Genomic DNA, 19,614 nt, shown 5'->3' on the forward strand with positions numbered 1-19,614 from the left:
ACGGGTGGGTGAATCCATGACTTTGCCGCCAGCATCCCGCAGCAACAGTGGGTAATTGTGCCGGTGTTTAGAAGTGCACACTAGCCCACCAGATCGCTTATAAACTGTGAGTAGGGGCCAGTGAAAGTTCTGTGCAACCCTCCGATACTTGGGTGAGTCCGCCGCCTCACCGCTCAGTTAATGGAGTCTGTCATAAGAACTCCTTTCCCCTTTTGTGGAATTCAGAAGATACATGGCTTAAATCGTATACTGCCCCCAAAACTACACCCAGATTCAATGAATCCGCAGTTAGTATACTCCCACATATTAAACACACTCAAACTTCAAGATATTCCATTATAACATACCAGCTCATAACTCTCCTCTGCAGAGAATTGAAACTTCTATTGCAACTGAAATGTCATATATCAGAGAGACGATTTCCAATGAAGATAGCCACGCTCTCTTTCAGTGAAGTTTTTCCAATCGTGCTCACTGCTGGAACACTGGCAGCTTCAGCTCTCTATCCTTCCTAAAATATATTTCCAGCAGAAAAGGGAACGTGAATAATAAGTATTTCGGCAGTCGAGTTAAGTTGTCATTTTTTTTTGCTGCCTACAGCGATTAAATGAGTCTTATTTCAATAGACCCGCTTAGTGTGGAATAGGGCGCTTATTAAAGTGTGTGGGTCACGATCGTCCGTCAGACTACAAACCAACAGAGAGAAGCAACTACAGAAGAAACGGTAATAATGACCTCATGAGCGCTGGGACACTCCCGGGTAGCCATGCGCTCTACAAATGTCCTTTCATTCATTCATTCATTCATTCATTTACAATTATGGCAAAGGAACGGGGAGAGGGAGGGAAGAGACACTTGCACCATCTCTGTACAGTTTCGAGTCTCACATGAAAGAAAAGCGAATACACATAACTCTGACATGTTGTTCATTAGGAGATAAAGACGTACACAATGTAGTTACCGCTCGCTTTCATCAGTAGAAATCGTTCTCAGTAAATAGCATTCTCAGTAAAGTTAAACCGCGGTTAAAAGAAAACATTTACTTTGGTCTCAAGAAGCACACCGTGCCATAGCAGTCCCTGGCACTTAAGGGAATTACTTTGGCGTGGATGTGCTTCTTGTGAACAGGCAGAATGTGGCCACTCATAGACTAAAGTGGGCTGGCGCGCTGCCCCACGCTGTATGCTATAGTGGACACAAGACCTATGTGAATGAAACTGTATCAGATAAATGCATGACAAGGACTAACCGAAAGTCCCTAAAAGTATAATACCTAAAAACTTTAGTAAAGTCAAATGATCTTGGATAAAGCTAGCTCTAAAAAAGCCGAGCACAACCTCAAAAACAAAGGAAAACAGATCGTTCTCAGTGAACACTTAAGTGAACTCGCTTTCTCCATTCTGTCGGCAAATACGTCTTTATATTGTGACCAGACCGGTGAGACCAGCAACGACTCTTTCACTTTTACAGCATGTAGAGTCCTTAGTTAATGAGACGCCCTTATAAAATCCCTGATTCAAGCTTTTTCCAGGCTTTGTTGCACAGCATGTTTCTATGGTGGGCAGTATTTTTACGAAGGACTAGTAATGCGCTCTGAACCCAATGGCAAAAGCAATTTAACATGAAGTCTATGTTCTGCTGCTTTGTGGGTTTTAGGGGATGTAAGCTAATTTATTAGAAAAACAACAATGGAAAACACCTAGCAATATTTCGAGCACAGGAGAGGGCACAATTATTAATTTACAAGATCACAAGCTGCAAGCTCTCAGACGTGCAGCGCCAGCACATCAAACTTGCACTCAATGCTAAGCTAAGCTCAAGGAGGAATACCTATAAATGAACGAAAAGTCTGTGTAATATTTGATTTTTTTTTTTTGATTTTTTTTTACCATTTCAAGATGTCGGACGCCACTTGGAGAGGTGAAAAAAAAGTTAAATAAAATGCACACAAAATTGCGCTTCTCAAACTGAGTGGCCCTACAGCAAATGGCAGCAACTGGGCCCTCCAAAAGATGTAAATTGGGGAGAAAAAAACCCCCTTAAGAACTACCCTTGTGAGGGTAGGTCGTGGGGGGGCGGGGTCCTATGGGAGGAGCAGCAGGGGACAGTGGAGGAGCCTGAGGTGATGGGAGTAATAGCAATCATTGGCCGCGATTTCGCAAGATGCGCGGCCGTGATTTCGCAAGACGCACGGCCGCGAGATGCGCTCTGTGTAAGGGGAGGGGTGAGCAAGACAGAGAGGCAGAGCGAGGCGCGCGGGAGAGCGAGAGGAATACCATATGGTGCCTCTGCTCGTAAGCATGCCCCCGCGCACATGCACGCAAGCTGTAGGCCGGCCATGGTAGCATTTTTTGAAGCCCTTACTAAAAGTCTCGCCAGACCAGCGCATGCGCTGGGTCAGGCGAGACCTAAAAACAGGGCGTTGTTTGATTGCACATAAAAGCACATAGCAAAGACAAACTTACAACAATAAACAGATATAGATACTGTTTCCTTAAGATCACTTCACACAAGTGCAGCATCCGGTCTGTGCTGCTGACCTAGTTAACATTTTATTTTCTCTCCCTGTCCTTACTTTAAAACACACCCGCACACCTCACACCGTAATATCTTTGCTGGCATCAGCTGTTATTATATTGGTAACTGTATAGCTCCTACTGAATACAACTTCTACATAATTACCACGGTTACAGCTGGGATATTTTAAAGGATAAAATCACAATACAGTCCTAGAGTCACCCTAACATGTGGTGATTTGGGGGAATTTACACTGATTAAGGCCCATCTACTGTCCAGACTTCAGGGGACTGCCACAAGCTCTCCTCCCAGGCAGCCAGCGTGTAACACTATTTTGGTAAGGCTTCAGTTTGATTACTTTGTTTTGTAAAGCATATGCTGCAGCCTCCCTCAAAAGACCCTTCCATTGACCTTTTTCTCCTGCTCACCCTTATTATCTATGCCCCGTTACTACGTGTGTCCTTACCATTACCTGCCTCACATTATAGGGACTGCATACCATTTCTACTGTCTTTTATTAACATGCCACCCCCATCTTCCCCCAATCTCTCCGAGCTTTCTGCGCTCGCGGAGTGCACGGCCGGAGATCTTTTGGAGAGCATTGGGCGCATTGCGTTGCTCTGTTGATGTCCCTGTGGGGTGGTTGGGGTGGGGTTTGTTTAATAAGCGCGCCCCTCCACCCCTCTCATTCCAAAGGTAATGGAGCCGGCCGCCTTTTTCTGGGATGTTTGTTGCCATGTCACTGAACGCCTCGTTGAGGTATCACTGCCTTTAGTGGAGTCGTTTATAATGTATACATTTTCCTATGCACCTACTTTAAAACAATCTAGTCTGGACTACAACAATTTAGACCTCCCATCCGTACAGAGGCGAAACATTCCTTTGCAGCGGGTATTTTCCTTCTCGGTGTAAGGTCACACCGCGCGTCAGTGGCTTGTTGAGATTTGAATGCATGCGCTGCTGCCCCGCCCTTTGACTCCTCCCCTGATGTGTTGTTTTCTCTCCAGTGACCCCTAACAGGAGACCAGCCTGTGCCCCGGGCACCATGACCCCCGCTGCCGTGGCCGCCTCTCGGGTCCTGAGAGGGGCTTCCAGAAGCTTCGCCCGCCTGCCCTCGGTGATGCCCTCGGCTTTGTGCCCCTCCTCCATGAATAGGTGGGTTCCTGCCCCCTGGGCCGGGGACGTATTGTCCCTAAAGTGATGCGCCGGCAGGTTTCCTCTGCCAGGGACGGCAGACGCCAGCTGGACCAGGGCTTCGAAGCAGGCATAGTAGGGGGCCGGGTACGTTATAGGCCTCATTTGGTCTCCAGGGCATTTGGGGAGACCCGTGGGTTCTGTGGGGGCCGAGGTTCAGAGCTTTTGGGGAGACCACAGACTTCGGGGATACTGTGACATCTATTGGGACCGAAATGCTTCTGTGGGACGGACCTTCGTGGGACCAGAGGGGTTCGGGGGCAGCTGGGGCATCTGTTGGGACCGAAGGTTTCTGTGGGACGTGCCTTCTGGATTTCTTGATTGCTATAGGGTTTTTGTGGGGAGTGGGGCCTTCTGGATTACCTTAGGGGTTTGTGGGGACTGGGGCCTTCTGGATTACCTTAGGGGTTTGTGGGGACTGGGGCCTTCTGGATTACCTTAGCGATTTGGTGGGGGCTGAGGCCTTCTGGATGACCTTAGGGGTTTGTGGGGGCTGGGGCCTTCTGGTTTACCTTGGGGGTTTCGTGGGGACTGGGGCCTTCTGGATTACCTTAGCGATTTGGTGGGGGCTGGGGCCTTCTGGATGACCTTAGGGGTTTTGTGGGGGCTGGGGCCTTCGGTTCGTGGGGTCTGGGGCCTTCTGGATTACCTTGGGGGTTTTGTGGGGGGCTGGGGCCTTCTGGATTACCTTAGGGGTTTGTGGGGGCTGGGGCCTTCTGGATTACTTTAGGGGTTTGGTGGGGGCTGGGGCCTTCTGAATTACCTTAGGAGGTTGTGGGGGCTGGGGCCTTCTGGATTACTTTAGGGGTTTGGTGGGGGCTGGGGCCCTCTGAATTACCTTAGGGGTTTGTGGGGGCTGGGGCCTTCTGGATTACTTTAGGGGGTTTCTGGGGGCTGGGGCCTTATGGATTACTTTAGGGGGTTTGTGGGGGCTGGGGCCTTATGGATTACTTTAGGAGTTTGGTGGGGGCTGGGGCCTTCTGAATTACTTTAGGGGTTTGTGGGGGCAGGGGCCTTCTGGATCACCTTAGGGTTTTTGTGGGGAGTGGGGCCTTCTGGATTACCTTAGGTGTTTGTGGGGGCTGGGGCCTTCTGGATTACCTTAGGGGTTCGTGGGGGCTGGGGCCTTCTGGATTACCTTAGGGGTTTGTGGGGGCTGGGGCCTTCTGGTTTACCTTAGGGGTTTGTGGGGACTGGGGCCTTCTGGATTACCTTAGGGGTTTGTGGGGACTGGGGCCTTCTGGATTACCTTAGCGATTTGGTGGGGGCTGGGGCCTTCTGGATGACCTTAGGGGTTTGTGGGGGCTGGGGCCTTCTGGTTTACCTTGGGGGTTTCGTGGGGACTGGGGCCTTCTGGATTACCTTAGCGATTTGGTGGGGGCTGGGGCCTTCTGGATGACCTTAGGGGTTTTGTGGGGGCTGGGGCCTTCGGTTCGTGGGGTCTGGGGCCTTCTGGATTACCTTGGGGGTTTTGTGGGGGGCTGGGGCCTTCTGGATTACCTTAGGGGTTTGTGGGGGCTGGGGCCTTCAGGATTACTTTAGGGGTTTGGTGGGGGCTGGGGCCTTCTGAATGACCTTAGGAGGTTGTGGGGGCTGGGGCCTTCTGGATTACTTTAGGGGTTTGGTGGGGGCTGGGGCCCTCTGAATTACCTTAGGGGTTTGTGGGGGCTTGGGCCTTCTGGATTACTTTAGGGTGTTTGTGGGGGCTGGGGCCTTATGGATTACTTTAGGGGGTTTGTGGGGGCTGGGGCCTTATGGATTACTTTAGGAGTTTGGTGGGGGCTGGGGCCTTCTGAATTACTTTAGGGGTTTGTGGGGGCAGGGGCCTTCTGGATCACCTTAGGGTTTTTGTGGGGAGTGGGGCCTTCTGGATTACCTTAGGTGTTTGTGGGGGCTGGGGCCTTCTGGATTACCTTAGGGGTTCGTGGGGGCTGGGGCCTTCTGGATTACCTTAGGGGTTTGTGGGGGCTGGGGCCTTCTGGTTTACCTTAGGGGTTTGGTGGGGGCTGGGGCCTTCTGGATTACCTTGGGGGTTTTGTGGGGGCTGGGGCCTTCTGGATTACCTTAGGGATTTGGTGGGGGCTGGGGCCTTCTGGATTACTTTAGGGGTTTTGTGGGGGCTGGGGCCTTCGTTTCGTGGGGTCTGGGGCCTTCTGGATTACCTTGGGGGTTTTGTGGGGGGCTGGGGCCTTCTGGATTACTTTAGGGGTTTGTGGGGGCTGGGGCCTTCTGGATTACTTTAGGGGTTTGGTGGGGGCTGGGGCCTTCTGAATTACCTTAGGGGTTTGTGGGGGCTGGGGCCTTCTGGATTACTTTAGGGATTTGGTGGGGGCTGGGGCCTTCTGGATTACCTTAGAGGTTTTGTGGGGGCTGGGGCCTTCGTTTCGTGGGGTCTGGAGCCTTCTGGATTACCTTGGGGGTTTTGTGGGGGGCTGGGGCCTTCTGGATTACCTTAGGGGTTTGTGGGGGCTGGGGCCTTCTGGATTACTTTAGGGGTTTGGTGGGGGCTGGGGCCTTCTGAATTACCTTAGGGGTTTGTGGGGGCTGGGGCCTTCTGGATTACTTTAGGGGGTTTGTGGGGACTGGGGCCTTATGGATTACCTTAGGGTTTTTGTGGGGAGTGGGGCCTTCTGGATTACTTTAGGGGTTGTGTGGAGACTCTGGTCTTCTGGATTTCCATGGGGGTTGTGTGAGGACTGAGGGGGCGTCTGTATGTCAGTGATGGTTTGGTGGGGGCTGAGGCCTTCTGGATTACCTTGGGGGTTTCGTGGGGGCTAGGGCCTTCTGGAATACTTTAGGGGTTTTGTAGGGGATGGGACCTTCTGGATTACCTATGGGGTTTTGTGGGGGCTGGAGCCTTCGTTTCGTGGGGGCTGGGACCTTCTAGATTACCGTGGGGGTTTCGTAGGGGCTGGGGCCTTCTGGATTACCTTAGGGGTTTTGTGGGGGCTGGGGACTTCTGGATTACTTTAGGGGTTTTGTGGGGTTTGGGGCCTTCTGGATTACCACAGGGGTTTGTGGGGGCTGGGGCCTTCTCGATTACCTCAGGGGTTTGGTGGGGGCTGAGGCCTTCTGGATTACTTTAGGGGTTTGTGGGGGCTGGGGCCTTTGTTTCGTGGGGGCTGGGGCCTTCTGGATTACCTTGGGGGTTTCGTGGGGGCTGGGGCCTTCTGGATTACCTTGGGGGTTTCGTGGGGGCAGGGGCCTTCTGGATTACTTTAGGGGTTTGGTGGGGGCAGGGGCCTTCTGAATTACCTTAGGGGTTTATCGGGACTGGGGCCTTCTGGATTACTTTAGGGTTTTTGTGGGGAGTGGGGCCTTCTGGATTACTTTAGGGGTTGTGTGGAGACTCTGGTCTTCTGGATTTCCATGGGGGTTGTGTGAGGACTGAGGGGGCGTCTGTATACAGTGATGGTTTGGTGGGGGCTGAGGCCTTCTGGATTACCTTGGGGGTTTCGTGGGGGCTGGGGCCTTCTGGATTACTTTAGGGGTTTGTGGGGGTTGGGGCCTTCTGGATTACCATAGGGGTTTGTGGGGGCTGGGGCCTTCTGGATTACTTTAGGGGTTTGGTGAGGGCTGAGGCCTTCTGGATTACTTTAGGGTTTTTTGGGGGCTGGGGCCTTCGTTTCGTGGGGGCTGGGGCCTTCTGGATTACCTTGGGGGTTTCGTGGGGGCTGGGGCCTTCTGGATTACTTTAGGGGTTTGGTGGGGGCTGAGGCCTTCTGAATTACCTTAGGGGTTTGTGGGGGCTGGGGCCTTCTGGATTACTTTAGGGATTTTGTGGGGGCGGGGTACTTGTGGATTGTCATGGGAATGAGCTCATGGCTCTGGAAGAGGGGGTGCTGTTGAGATCATGAACTCTGTGGGCAGGTGGGGCTTCTTCATGGACTGGGGGCTCCTGGGGGACTTCTGCAGCCTCCGAGGCCCCCTTCAGTGGTCCGGGCCTTGAGTGTGGACCGCTTCAGCGGACCCCTGGGATGTCGGGGGGAGGGGGGGGGGGCTCTGCTGTTTTTCGTTACCAGGGGCTTCTAGGACCCTGTGGGGTCTGTATTGGGAACCCTGGTGCCTCTTTGGGGGCCCGGTGCTTCTTCGGGCTCCGGGGGCTTCGAAGCAGGCCAAATGAACGCTCTGGTCAGGAATGGGGCTTTGTGTGGGACTCGGGGGTCTCGGGTACCAGCTTTTTTGGAGGACTCTGGGAGTTGTGTGGGTAACGGGGACTTTCGGTCGCTGAACTAAAGGGCCCTCTGTGGGCCCCACAGCCTGGGCCCCTGTAATGCCACTGAGGGCCTGCCATGGCTGATTAGTGGAGCGGGTGCAGTCAGGGGCCAACACATTGACTCTACCAGCGGAGTGAAAGATCCGCTATAAATGACCTTTGCTCCCAGTAACCTTTGCCCTTTTCTCTTTCACACAGTAGAACCATGACGTCGCAGAGACAAACGGATCACCTGGAGAGGACGGCATCTACCTTCCGGCAGGAGGTGAGTGCGTGGGGCCCTCTGGGCCCCCGGGCCCCCTGCCCATCCATGGCGTCAAAAGTCCCGTGTCTGCGAGTGCAATCCTTTCACACCCGACCCCTCTCGGCATTAAAGTGACCCCACCTCTGCGTGCACTTGTAAAGACCCCTACCATTGGGCGGAGACTCCTTGGAGGGATATAGTTTGCTCCTAGAAGCCAGTTCTGTAGTGCCTAGATATCTAAAGGAGCTGGTGTGCTCATAGCGCCTACCTTCTCGGGCGCCTAGGGGGTGGGAGAGTCTGGCTCCATGCATTCTGACCTCGGTGAGGCAGCATCCGTTTCACTCCCTTCCTACTGCCCTTCCGCCCTAACCCGAAGGCACCCCACCCTTTGCCAGACTTCCTGGATGTGAATGGTGCAGCAGGTGCAGCTGCACCGGTGCACATGACTGCGGGGGACCCTCTGCACCCGGTCATTACTATCTTATCATTCCTTACGGGGAAGGAGCCCTGTGCCTTGCTTTGCTTGTTTGCTCGAGGGCTCACGGCACAGTGAGCCGCTGGTATACCAGTGAGGCGCCAACAAAGGGTGGATTAAAGGTGCGCGCAGAGTGAGCCGCTGGTATACCAGTGAGGCGCCAACAAAGGGTGGATTAAAGGTGCGCGCAGAGTGAGCCGCTGGTATACCAGTGAGGCGCCAACAAAGGGTGAATTAAAGGTGCGCGCACAGTGAGCCGCTGGTATACCAGTGAGGCGCCAACAAAGGGTGGATTAAAGGTGCGCGCACAGTGAGCCGCTGGTATACCAGTGAGGCGCCAACAAAGGGTGGATTAAAGGTGCGCGCACAGTGAGCCGCTGGTATACCAGTGAGGCACCAACAAAGGGTGGATTAAAGGTGCGCGCAGAGTGAGCCGCTGGTATACCAGTGAGGCACCAACAAAGGGTGGATTAAAGGTGCGCGCAGAGTGAGCCGCTGGTATACCAGTGAGGCGCCAACAAAGGGTGAATTAAAGGTGCGCGCAGAGTGAGCCGCTGGTATACCAGTGAGGCGCCAACAAAGGGTGGATTAAAGGTGCGCGCAGAGTGAGCCGCTGGTATACCAGTGAGGCGCCAACAAAGGGTGGATTAAAGGTGCGCGCAGAGTGAGCCGCTGGTATACCAGTGAGGCGCCAACAAAGGGTGGATTAAAGGTGCGCGCAGAGTGAGCCGCTGGTATACCAGTGAGGCGCCAACAAAGGGTGGATTAAAGGTGCGCGCAGAGTGAGCCGCTGGTATACCAGTGAGGCGCCAACAAAGGGTGAATTAAAGGTGCGCGCACAGTGAGCCGCTGGTATACCAGTGAGGCGCCAACAAAGGGTGGATTAAAGGTGCGCGCACAGTAAGCCGCTGGTATACCAGTGAGGCGCCAACAAAGGGTGGATTAAAGGTGCGCGCACAGTGAGCCGCTGGTATACCAGTGAGGCGCCAACAAAGGGTGGATTAAAGGTGCGCGCACAGTGAGCCGCTGGTATACCAGTGAGGCGCCAACAAAGGGTGGATTAAAGGTGCGCGCACAGTGAGCCGCTGGTATACCAGTGAGGCACGAACAAAGGGTGAATTAAAGGTGCGCGCACAGTGATACCAGTGAGGCGCCAACAAAGGGTGAATTAAAGGTGCGCGCACAGTGAGCCGCTGGTATACCAGTGAGGTGCCAACAAAGGGTGAATTAAAGGTGCGCGCACAGTGATACCAGTGAGGCGCCAACAAAGGGTGAATTAAAGGTGCGCGCACAGTGAGCCGCTGGTATACCAGTGAGGTGCCAACAAAGGGTGGATTAAAGGTGCGCGCACAGTGATACCAGTGGGGCACCAACAAAGGGTGGATTAAAGGTGCGCGCACAGTGAGCCGCTGGTATACCAGTGAGGCGCCAACAAAGGGTGGATTAAAGGTGCGCGCACAGTGAACCGCTGGTATACCAGTGAGGCGCCAACAAAGGATGAATTAAAGGTGCGCGCACAGTGAGCCGCTGGTATACCAGTGAGGCGCCAACAAAGGGTGAATTAAAGGTGAGCGCACAGTGAGCCGCTGGTATACCAGTGAGACGCCAACAAAGGGTGAATTAAAGGTGCGCGCACAGTGAGCCGCTGGTATACCAGTGAGGCGCCAACAAAGGGTGGATTAAAGGTGCGCGCACAGTGAGCCGCTGGTATACCAGTGAGGCACCAACAAAGGATGAATTAAAGGTGCGCGCACAGTGAGCTGCTGGTATAGCAGTGAGGCGCCATCAAAGGGTGAATTAAAGGTGCGCGCACAGTGATACCAGTGGGCCGCCAACAAAGGGTGAATTAAAGGTGCGCGCACAGTGAGCCGCTGGTATACCAGTGAGGCTCCAACAAAGGGTGGATTAAAGGTGCGCGCACAGTGAGCCACTGGTATACCAGTGGGGCGCCAACAAAGGGTGGATTAAAGGTGCGCGCACAGTGATACCAGTGGGGCACCAACAAAGGGTGGATTAAAGGTGCGCGCACAGTGAGCCGCTGGTATACCAGTGAGGCGCCAACAAAGGGTGGATTAAAGGTGCGCGCACAGTGAGCCGCTGGTATACCAGTGAGGGTCCAACAAAGGGTGGATTAAAGGTGCGCGTCTTTTATTCTTCATAAATCGTCGAAATGTCAGAAACTCATTAGAGACAGAACGGTTCAAAGAGCCGGGACAGAAGCACGTGTGAGAGGACAGAAGGAAGGTAGACATGAAAGAGGCATTTGGAGGGAAGCATGGCGCAAGGAGGGGGTCCCTCGAGGATGGGCGTCATGGGGGTGCTTATGGTGATGGATGGACAGGAAAGAGCAAGGAGAGACTTAGTGAAGAAGAGACTGAGGTTAAAAGAAGGCGTGGCTTCATGATGGAAGCAATCGTAGCAAAGGGCATGACGAGAGGAACCGTAGACAGAAGGGGAAAACAAGCATTGGCAAACCCAATGCATATGGCCGTGGCAAGTGTTGAGATTTTTAATTTTTTATCGTGCAAGCATTGGCCGTATGCAAAGCATGTCCCACTAAGAATCCCATTTGAGCGTAGCAGACTGTATTATATTAATGTAGTTTATTGTTTTCAATTACTTAATCTTTTTTTTTTTTTTTTTTTTTTTTTTTTTGAAACCGTTTATTGCAGTTTGTAAAAGTTACAGGTATGGGCCTACAACCACCAGGCCGGCCGCTAGAGTGACAAAAGCATATTGCATATATACAGTAGTAAGTCTCTCGGCAGTGCAGAGTAGTGAAACAGGAGTAATCAATGGTGCAGGCCACACAGCTCCATGCCCACAGTACGGTTCCCTTTTCTTAAAACAAAACAACACTAAAAAACCACACCCGCAAGGCAACCCGCGATCCAAAGTGACAGCACGTGCTCCATAAGTGGGGGATCCAAACCAGCAGCAGAACTCTGAAGAGGGGAATGGGAGTAGATCAGGGACTAGGGGACCGCGCGCCCGCGGCCGAGGGAGGGGGGCCGTCTAGGGAGACGGAGCAGGCGAGGCAGCCGAATTACTTAATCTTTACAGTAAATACAGCTCAAAGAAAAAAACAACGGAAAATCCCATAGCATTATAGGATGGAAGGTTAAAAGAAAGTTATAATTCATAAAATCAAATTGGGTTACCCTTGGAGTCCAGACTACAGGGGAAGCGAGTCTTGTGCAGTACCAAGTGATAGCCGTCCCCAATGAGCACTAGATGTATCTTACGTCCAGATGAAATGCCTGGATCCTTTTGGACTGTATGGGGCAAGAAACATGTCTACCATCCACACACCATACACAATTCATTAGACCAAAGCGGGTATAATCCCCCCCCCCCTCCTTCAGTCCACGACTCACTAATAGATTTTTTAAGACATAGCACAAGAACCCAGTGAATAAAATTACCTTTGGAGCCTCTTGTCGCTATTTTTAGATCATTTACTTCATTCCACTTACACTCACGACACATAAGCCCCCTCATAACACCTATAGCTTCACTACGGCAGCCAGAGAAGAACTCCGGCAGAGAGACCCCTCGTAGGGCCCGTTGGGCATTGCAGCGCCGGCCCACCGAGGAGCTGCCCAATGATGAAGCATGACACCCCTCGGGTGTGTGAGGGCCCTTGCTCCTTATTGGAGCTATCCCAGTGCTATTACACACTCTCTCTAGCGACTGGTTTACACACACTCCCCTTCTCTCTTCTTTCCCTCCCCCAATGGAACAGCATACTCCTTTGTTTTGCATAATTGGTTGGGGCCTGTATGCTGGACCTTCTATGGCCCCTGCCCTTCCTCGTGAGATTCATTCCTTCTAGTAATGCATATCTCTCACGTAGAGGGGTTGTAGAAGTCCATGTTTACCTCCATTGCATTGACATTGTGGTGTGAGGCTCCAGAGAGCTCCCAGCCAGGATATGTGTGTGTATTTTTGTCTGAAGGGGCCATCCAGCCTACATGAAAAGATGTGCCACTTCCTGACACTATAGGGTATGATGGGATCTTCGGCATCTTTTCTGGTTTTATGGACAAGGATCCAATTGAAGCTGAGCTTCACTGCCTAGCTCCAAATGTCAGGGACATCCGTTCCTCTTCCTTGTATGGATCAGAGCAAGCGGGCTCTTGCCAGTCACATGTTCAGGCAGAGGTAGGTTCTAACTCATGCTGCTGTCCCATCTTCGGTCTTTACAGTAGTACTTGCTTCTTTCACTGCAGATTATTTCCCCGGCCAGAGTCTGTGGGGTGAGTGCTGAGTCAGAGACCGTGAAGAGCATTCGTCTGGCTGTCGCCAACCAGGACTTCACCTTCAAGGCTGGGCAATGGTAAGATGGCTGGGTACACTATTCAGATAGATATGGATGTATACATTCCCAGCAGATGCTCGTGTTCAAGGCAGAAGAGGGAAGGGGGGTTCGTATTGTATTGTCTGAGTGAACAAAGTTATGCTTTCTGTTCTCCCCCCCCCCCCCTCCCCCATTGACCCCTGTTTTGATGCCTGTACTGGGAAAGGTGGTGTAAGATTTCAACGTACTGGCTCCAGATGGAAAGAGATTCCATCTTCCCCACACTCTATCTACAGGCTGTTGTTATCCTGAGCCTCTAAGTGTTCCCCTGGACCACATGGGAGGATGAATTCAATTTAAAATGCAACATGTCACCTTATAGACAATCCAGTGTAACCAAGCTTCTCCTCCATGGAATCCTCATCAATGGTCCAAAACAGTGGATTGTCCAGCCACTTGTGGCACCCCGGAGAAATTAAACATATATATCATTTTTTACATACGATTGTCGACTGTGTGGCTGTAGATACATATACTATTCCTACTCATTAGACTAAGATGTTTGTAGGTAGTTTTTCGACTCTCGGGTGTGCTGTGACTTCTCCCTTAGTGGACAACGTGCATGAGCAACGACTCCTAGTTAGATTGTCTTTTATCTAACATTGAGTTCGACATACTCCGAGTGGGATTAGAGTTTTCAGAGTGATTCTTACATTCCTTCGAGCCCCGTGGACATGCTTGACTCGGACTATTCAAAAAGAAGTCCGCGTATGTTGACTTCCATGGTGTTTCTTCAGTGGACAATCTCTGAAGACCGATGAGCAGTCCTCCTGCCCCTCGACCCCATGTCCCCACTTCCTTTGGAGGGACCGTGTGCCCCCCCCCCCCCATTGATTTTCGATGCGTAAGGAAGAGGCTTTGGTGGCATTGCAAAATGCACCAACAGTTGTCCTCTCAGATCCTCCAACATCTTCGGCAAGCTGGATCCCTTCGGTGTGACGTAGATGAACAGGCTGGTCCTTCCGGAATTGCCACAATCCAGGCCACATGCAGTCCAGAGTCAGTCTCCTTGAGCGCCTCCGAGCACGAAAATAAAGAGGACATCAAGCCAGCACTGAAGAACAGCAACCCACAAAGGAAGACCACGCCCAGAATTGTAAGTTTGTCACTTTACTTGAAACACTCACCCCAGAGTTCTCATGCTAAGTCAACGCACCGCTCAAGTAAGAGTCTGTATCGAGCCCCGAGCACCAACATAAGAGCCTTTTGCCTTATGGGCCTTCACTGCCCTCAGGTTCAGGTCTGCGCCAAGAGGATTCAGAACAGAAGAAAGATCCACCCTGGGCGTTGACCCTCACCAGCTGTCAAGCCCTCAAGGGTTCCAAATAGCCTCACCTGCATCTGAATCTGGTGCCAAAGGCACCACAGAAGCCTGTCCGACAGCTCTCCTCCACTCCAAAGGACCCGTCGATGTCGAAAGCATTGCTGACCACTGGATCCAAGAAATCCTACAGAGATTCCAAGAGCAGCTCACTAACAACTGGCATAAACGCCTCTTCATCCATCCCATCACCAGGAAAATCTCTGCAAAACCACCTCCACTGAAGTCAACAGACTCCACCTCACAAATGGAGACTTGCCTTCGAGGAAGAATTCATCTCTGAGGCCTCCTCAGAACCGGCCTTGAAGAGACATTGAGACAACGACACTAACCCACACCCTGTGTTCCATCTCCACCTCAAGCACCCACCTCCTCCACCTCTGCCACCACCTCCACCCCCTCAACTGCTATGCTCACATTACACCACCCTCTCTGCCTCCAGTAGTGTAACTTGAGGGATCCACATGCACCTTTTCCGATCCTGGCAGTCCCACCAACCCTACTGATCCTTATGACCAGCCCTTAGATCTGGGGCACACAAACGACCACTTTGACGACCCAGAACTGGAGCGCTAGCCTCTAAGGGCATCCCGGCCCGATGTTACCACAGCCTACCATGAGGTCATCCAGTGCCTGCCACCTTCCACAAAGAGGACATGCATGTTGCCAATGAGGAAGAAGACTTCCTTGTAGAGATGCTCTCAACTCAGAGTGGTTGGTGCCGTTCCTCCAGATGCCGAAGGGCATGCTTAAATCCACCCTGACCTTAAAGGAGCCCATAAAGGTGAGGGTAGTAACACCCATGGTGGAGAAGAAGTTCAAGCCCTCGTCCAGCGACCCTGTTTACATCAAGGGCAAGGTCCCCCAATTCCCTAGTGGTTCATACTGCCCACAAAAGGACCTCTGCTCAAGCTGCAGGTGAAGTCCTGTCACCTGAGAAGGAGAGCACAAAAGACAGATGCAGTGGGCAAGAGGGTGGCGGTAAGGGCAGTTACCCACTTGCGTATAGATAAGTCTGCCAGGCATCTCTCCCTCTACTACAGGTCCCAGTGGGGAGAGATACAAGAACTTGTTAAGTACCTTCCTGAGGAATTTAGGAAGAAGGGTGGAGGAATTGATGTCCAAGGGCAAGCCCATCTTGAACAGCAATATTTGTTGTGCCCTCAATGCCGCACACAGAGCAACTTGTGGCATTAATACTGTTTTTCTTCTTGGATGTCATGCCTGGCTCCGAAACTCTTGTTTTAAACTGGGGGTCCAGCAGCAACTCCTCAACCTCCCATTTGATGAGGAACACCTCTACGGGTCTCAGGTTGATGACCTGCTGGAGAAAATCATGAAGGGCAGCGAGGATGCAAAATCTGTGGGTGCCCTACAAACTTGAACTGCTAGGAGCTGCTTTAGGAAACAACAGTTAAGGGGATTTGTAATAACTTGGTACCAGTTTGACGATTTACAAAAGTTAAAGGCAGCCATGTTGTTTTATCGCATTGTGTTGTGGGTTAGGGCCTTAACTCTAGGTAGGTATTAGATTTTATAATTTTTCGATACCAATTCCCACTTTCGTGGAAAACCGCTGTACTTTCTTGGAAGATCCGCACTACCAAAAATAAATAAAAACAAATATGTTTCAAAATTGTAAAAACGCTGTCATACAGTAAAATTCACAAGTATAGTGTACTACAATATAGTTACAATTTTTAACATATTTAATTATTAAGAAAACTAAATTACGTAGTACCGCAGTAATACATAGGAATTCCGGCGCAACGTAAAAAAAAATGCTTAATTAAAGAAACATTTTGTGAAAAAATATCTAGTTACTAGATAGTACCACAATACTACGAAAACTTATTGAAAAATATGTTTAAAAAAATTAAAACCTTTTTTAAAGTGGTAGTAGATGGGGAAGAGGAAAAACACCTTATAGCTAAGTATTTTGAAGTCCCTAACCCACATCACAGCTACAGTGTAATAAAAACAATATGGCTGCCTTCTAATTGTCATCTTCATGTACCACACTATTCTGCAGAGTTAACTCCGTATACAGTGGCACAAGATATAACTAAGAGCTACCTATACTATTGTATTGTGTTGCCCTTGCGTTACTCATGATGTTGCATGGACAATGCAATACTTAAGACACATTTGGAAAGCAGCGCAAGGCCACCATGTGTGACCTTGCTTTGCAAGGTAAATCTAGAGAAACACAAGGCAGCACAATTAGCTGTTTTGCGTTACTCTGAACACCATAATCTTGGTCCATTTTACCTATATATTTCTGCTCGCCAATATACTCCACCCTTCACCGTTCCACTATACACAACTCCACTGTATGTCACTCAACTCTACTCTACGCCTCTACACTCTATGCTATTACACTGTACGCCACTGCACGTTACTCCACTATTCGCAAATCCACTGTACTCCACTGTAGACAATAACACTCTACACCACTCCATTCTTTGACACTCCAGTGTATGCCACTCCACTGCATGCTACTGCAATGTACGCTATTCTACTCCACTCCACGTCACTACACTGTACACCACTAAACTCAGTGATATTGCACTCTTAACCACACCACTGTATTCTACTCAACTGTATGCTATTCCACTCTTCGCCACTCCTCTCTATGCCACTGCACTCTATGCTTTTCCACTTTAAATCACTCCACAACACTGCATTCTACACCGCAGTATGCTATTATACTATACGCCACTACACTTTACCTCATTCCACGCGACTACACTCTGTGCTACTCAAGTTTACGCCACTCTACTGTATGCTGTATCACTGTACGCCACTATACTCTACGGTATTCCACTCTACGCAACTGGACAATACGCCAATCCACTGTATGCTACACCACTCTACCCATCTCCACAATACGACACTCCAGTGTATGGCACTCCACTGTACGCCAATACACTCTATGCCATGCCACTCCACTGTATGCCACTCCACTGTATGCCACTCCACTGTATGCCACTCCACTGTATGCTACTCCACTCATCTCCACAATACGACACTCCAGTGTATGGCACTCCACTGTACGCCAATACACTCTATGCCATTCCACTCCACTGTATGCCACTCCACTGTATGCTACTCCACTCTACCCATCTCCACAATACGACACTCCAGTGTATGGCACTCCACTGTACGCCAATACACTCTATGCCATTCCACTCCACTGTATGCCACTCCACTGTATGCTACTCCACTCTACCCATCTCCACAATACGACACTCCAGTGTATGGCACTCCACTGTACGCCAATACACTCTATGCCATTCCACTCCACTGTATGCCACTCCACTGTATGCTACTCCACTCTACCCATCTCCACAATACGACACTCCAGTGTATGGCACTCCACTGTACGCCAATACACTCTATGCCATTCCACTCCACTGTATGCCACTCCACTGTATGCTACTCCACTCTACCCATCTCCACAATACGACACTCCAGTGTATGGCACTCCACTGTACGCCAATACACTCTATGCCATTCCACTCCACTGTATGCCACTCCACTCTATGCCACTCCACTGTATGCTACTCCACTCATCTCCACAATACGACACTCCAGTGTATGGCACTCCACTGTACGCCAATACACTGTAAAGATTTCCACTCTGCCATTCCACTGTATGCCACTCCACTGTTCGCCCCTCTATGCCACTTGACTCCACAACACTCTATACCACTACAATGGGCCACACTCTACGGCACTGCACGCCACTCCCCAACACTACTCTGCCAGTACACTGTACGACTCTTTCCAGCAGTCTACGACCCGACACTCCACTGTACACCACTCTACTCTGTCCCTGAACTCTACGCCACTCCACTCCACGCCACTCCATTGTGCGCCACTCTAGGCTGTTACGACAGTGCACACCACTCCACTCTATCAAACTCCACTATATGCCACTCCACCCTTCTCCGTTCTACGATACTGTACTTCATAGAACGACACTCTACACCCCCTCCGCTGGACCACATAATACTCCGCTCTATAGAAATCCACTGTACACCACTGCACTCCACTCTATCCAACTCCACTATATGCCACTCCACCCTTCTCCGTTCTACGATACCATACTTCATAGAACGACACTCTACACCCCTCCGCTGGACCACATATTACTCCGCTCTATAGCAATCCACTGTACACCACTGCACTCCACTCTGACTCTCCTGTGTACAATACACTCCTCCACTGTACTGTATGACACTACACGACACGCCACTCACCGACAGTAGCCTTTATGGTTTCAAACAAATTTTTATTAAAAATGTAAAAAATAAAAACCAAAGCTTAAGGATAAGTTATAGTTAGGAAAACATTATTTACTCTTTCTATACAAACCCAACTATGCAAACACTAGAAATTCTAAAATTCTAGTTCCAACTTAAATTGTAATTTGCGCACCACCAGTTATAATTTACAGTTATGATTTAGATACCACCTTCCATTTACTCTGTCATGCACCTCCGTACGCTGTCTTGTCAGTTTACTTTTTTCCTTCTTTGTGGGGGCCTGCCATGGCTCCAGAGAGCCCCTAAAACCATGTTATACAGTTTGCAGTGCCCCTGCCATTTGCGGGATAGCACAATATAACATTTACACATTTTCTTTAAGCCCTGCGTGCTCGTGGGCCGCTCCTTCATCCAGCTGATTATTTCGCCCCCTTGATGGCGTTGCAGGCCTAGGATTTTCCTTTTCCTGTTGTTGTTGTTGGGCTCGCTGCATGCCTCATTTTTTTAAGGTCCCGCCCGACCAGGACCTCTTCTGCCGGTCTGCACTCCCCAAGCACCCTGGCCTTCAGCCACTTAAAAGGTGCCTGTGTCCAGTAGGAGTGTGTAATGCCCGCTGTGTGGGCACCCACCAACTAACGAGATCTGTCCATAGAATTAGAAATCTTGTTTCAGGGTCCCGAGCACGTCTACCCTCAGTTGGTCCTGAGAGGGAGCCTGGTAGCCTGTGCCAATGGCCCTGGAGACCGAGTCCACAAAAGTGCAGGAATACAAGTCCAGACTGAGCTCCTCCGCGCTCCGGGCAGGGGTTCATCAGCTGCGCTGGTTACCCCTCTAATCCTGATGCTCCTTTTCTTCTCAGCTGTTATTCCATGTGCATGAGTTAGAGAGTTCTAGAACAGGGGAGTTGCCAAACCAACCCAGTGATACCAGCCTTTCATCCTCCTGAGGAGGAAATTAGGAGTGTCAATGTGTTGAGTAACAGTAAACATGTGTTATTGGCTCCAAGATACCCCTAG

General features: G+C 50.8%; 1 protein-coding gene across 6 annotated transcripts in view; it reads left to right on the forward strand.

The window, feature by feature from the left end:
- The window catches only part of OXNAD1 (oxidoreductase NAD binding domain containing 1), a 159,100-nt gene that overhangs the window by 105,581 nt on the left and 33,905 nt on the right, over positions 1–19,614 (forward strand). For 3 of the 6 annotated variants that reach the window (XM_085630434.1, XM_085630436.1, XM_085630435.1), the window contains exons 2-4: positions 3,525–3,672; positions 8,126–8,192; positions 12,879–12,985. In XM_085630434.1, coding sequence (XP_085486560.1) covers positions 3,563–3,672; positions 8,126–8,192; positions 12,879–12,985 — 284 coding nt within the window. In that variant the 5' untranslated portion in view covers positions 3,525–3,562. The other 3 variants (XM_085630437.1, XM_085630438.1, XM_085630439.1) reach the window with 3 other exon arrangements.

The sequence above is a fragment of the Triturus cristatus genome, chromosome 10 (genome assembly GCF_964204655.1).
Source record: "Triturus cristatus chromosome 10, aTriCri1.1, whole genome shotgun sequence".
NCBI classification, from domain to species: Eukaryota; Metazoa; Chordata; class Amphibia; order Caudata; family Salamandridae; genus Triturus; species Triturus cristatus.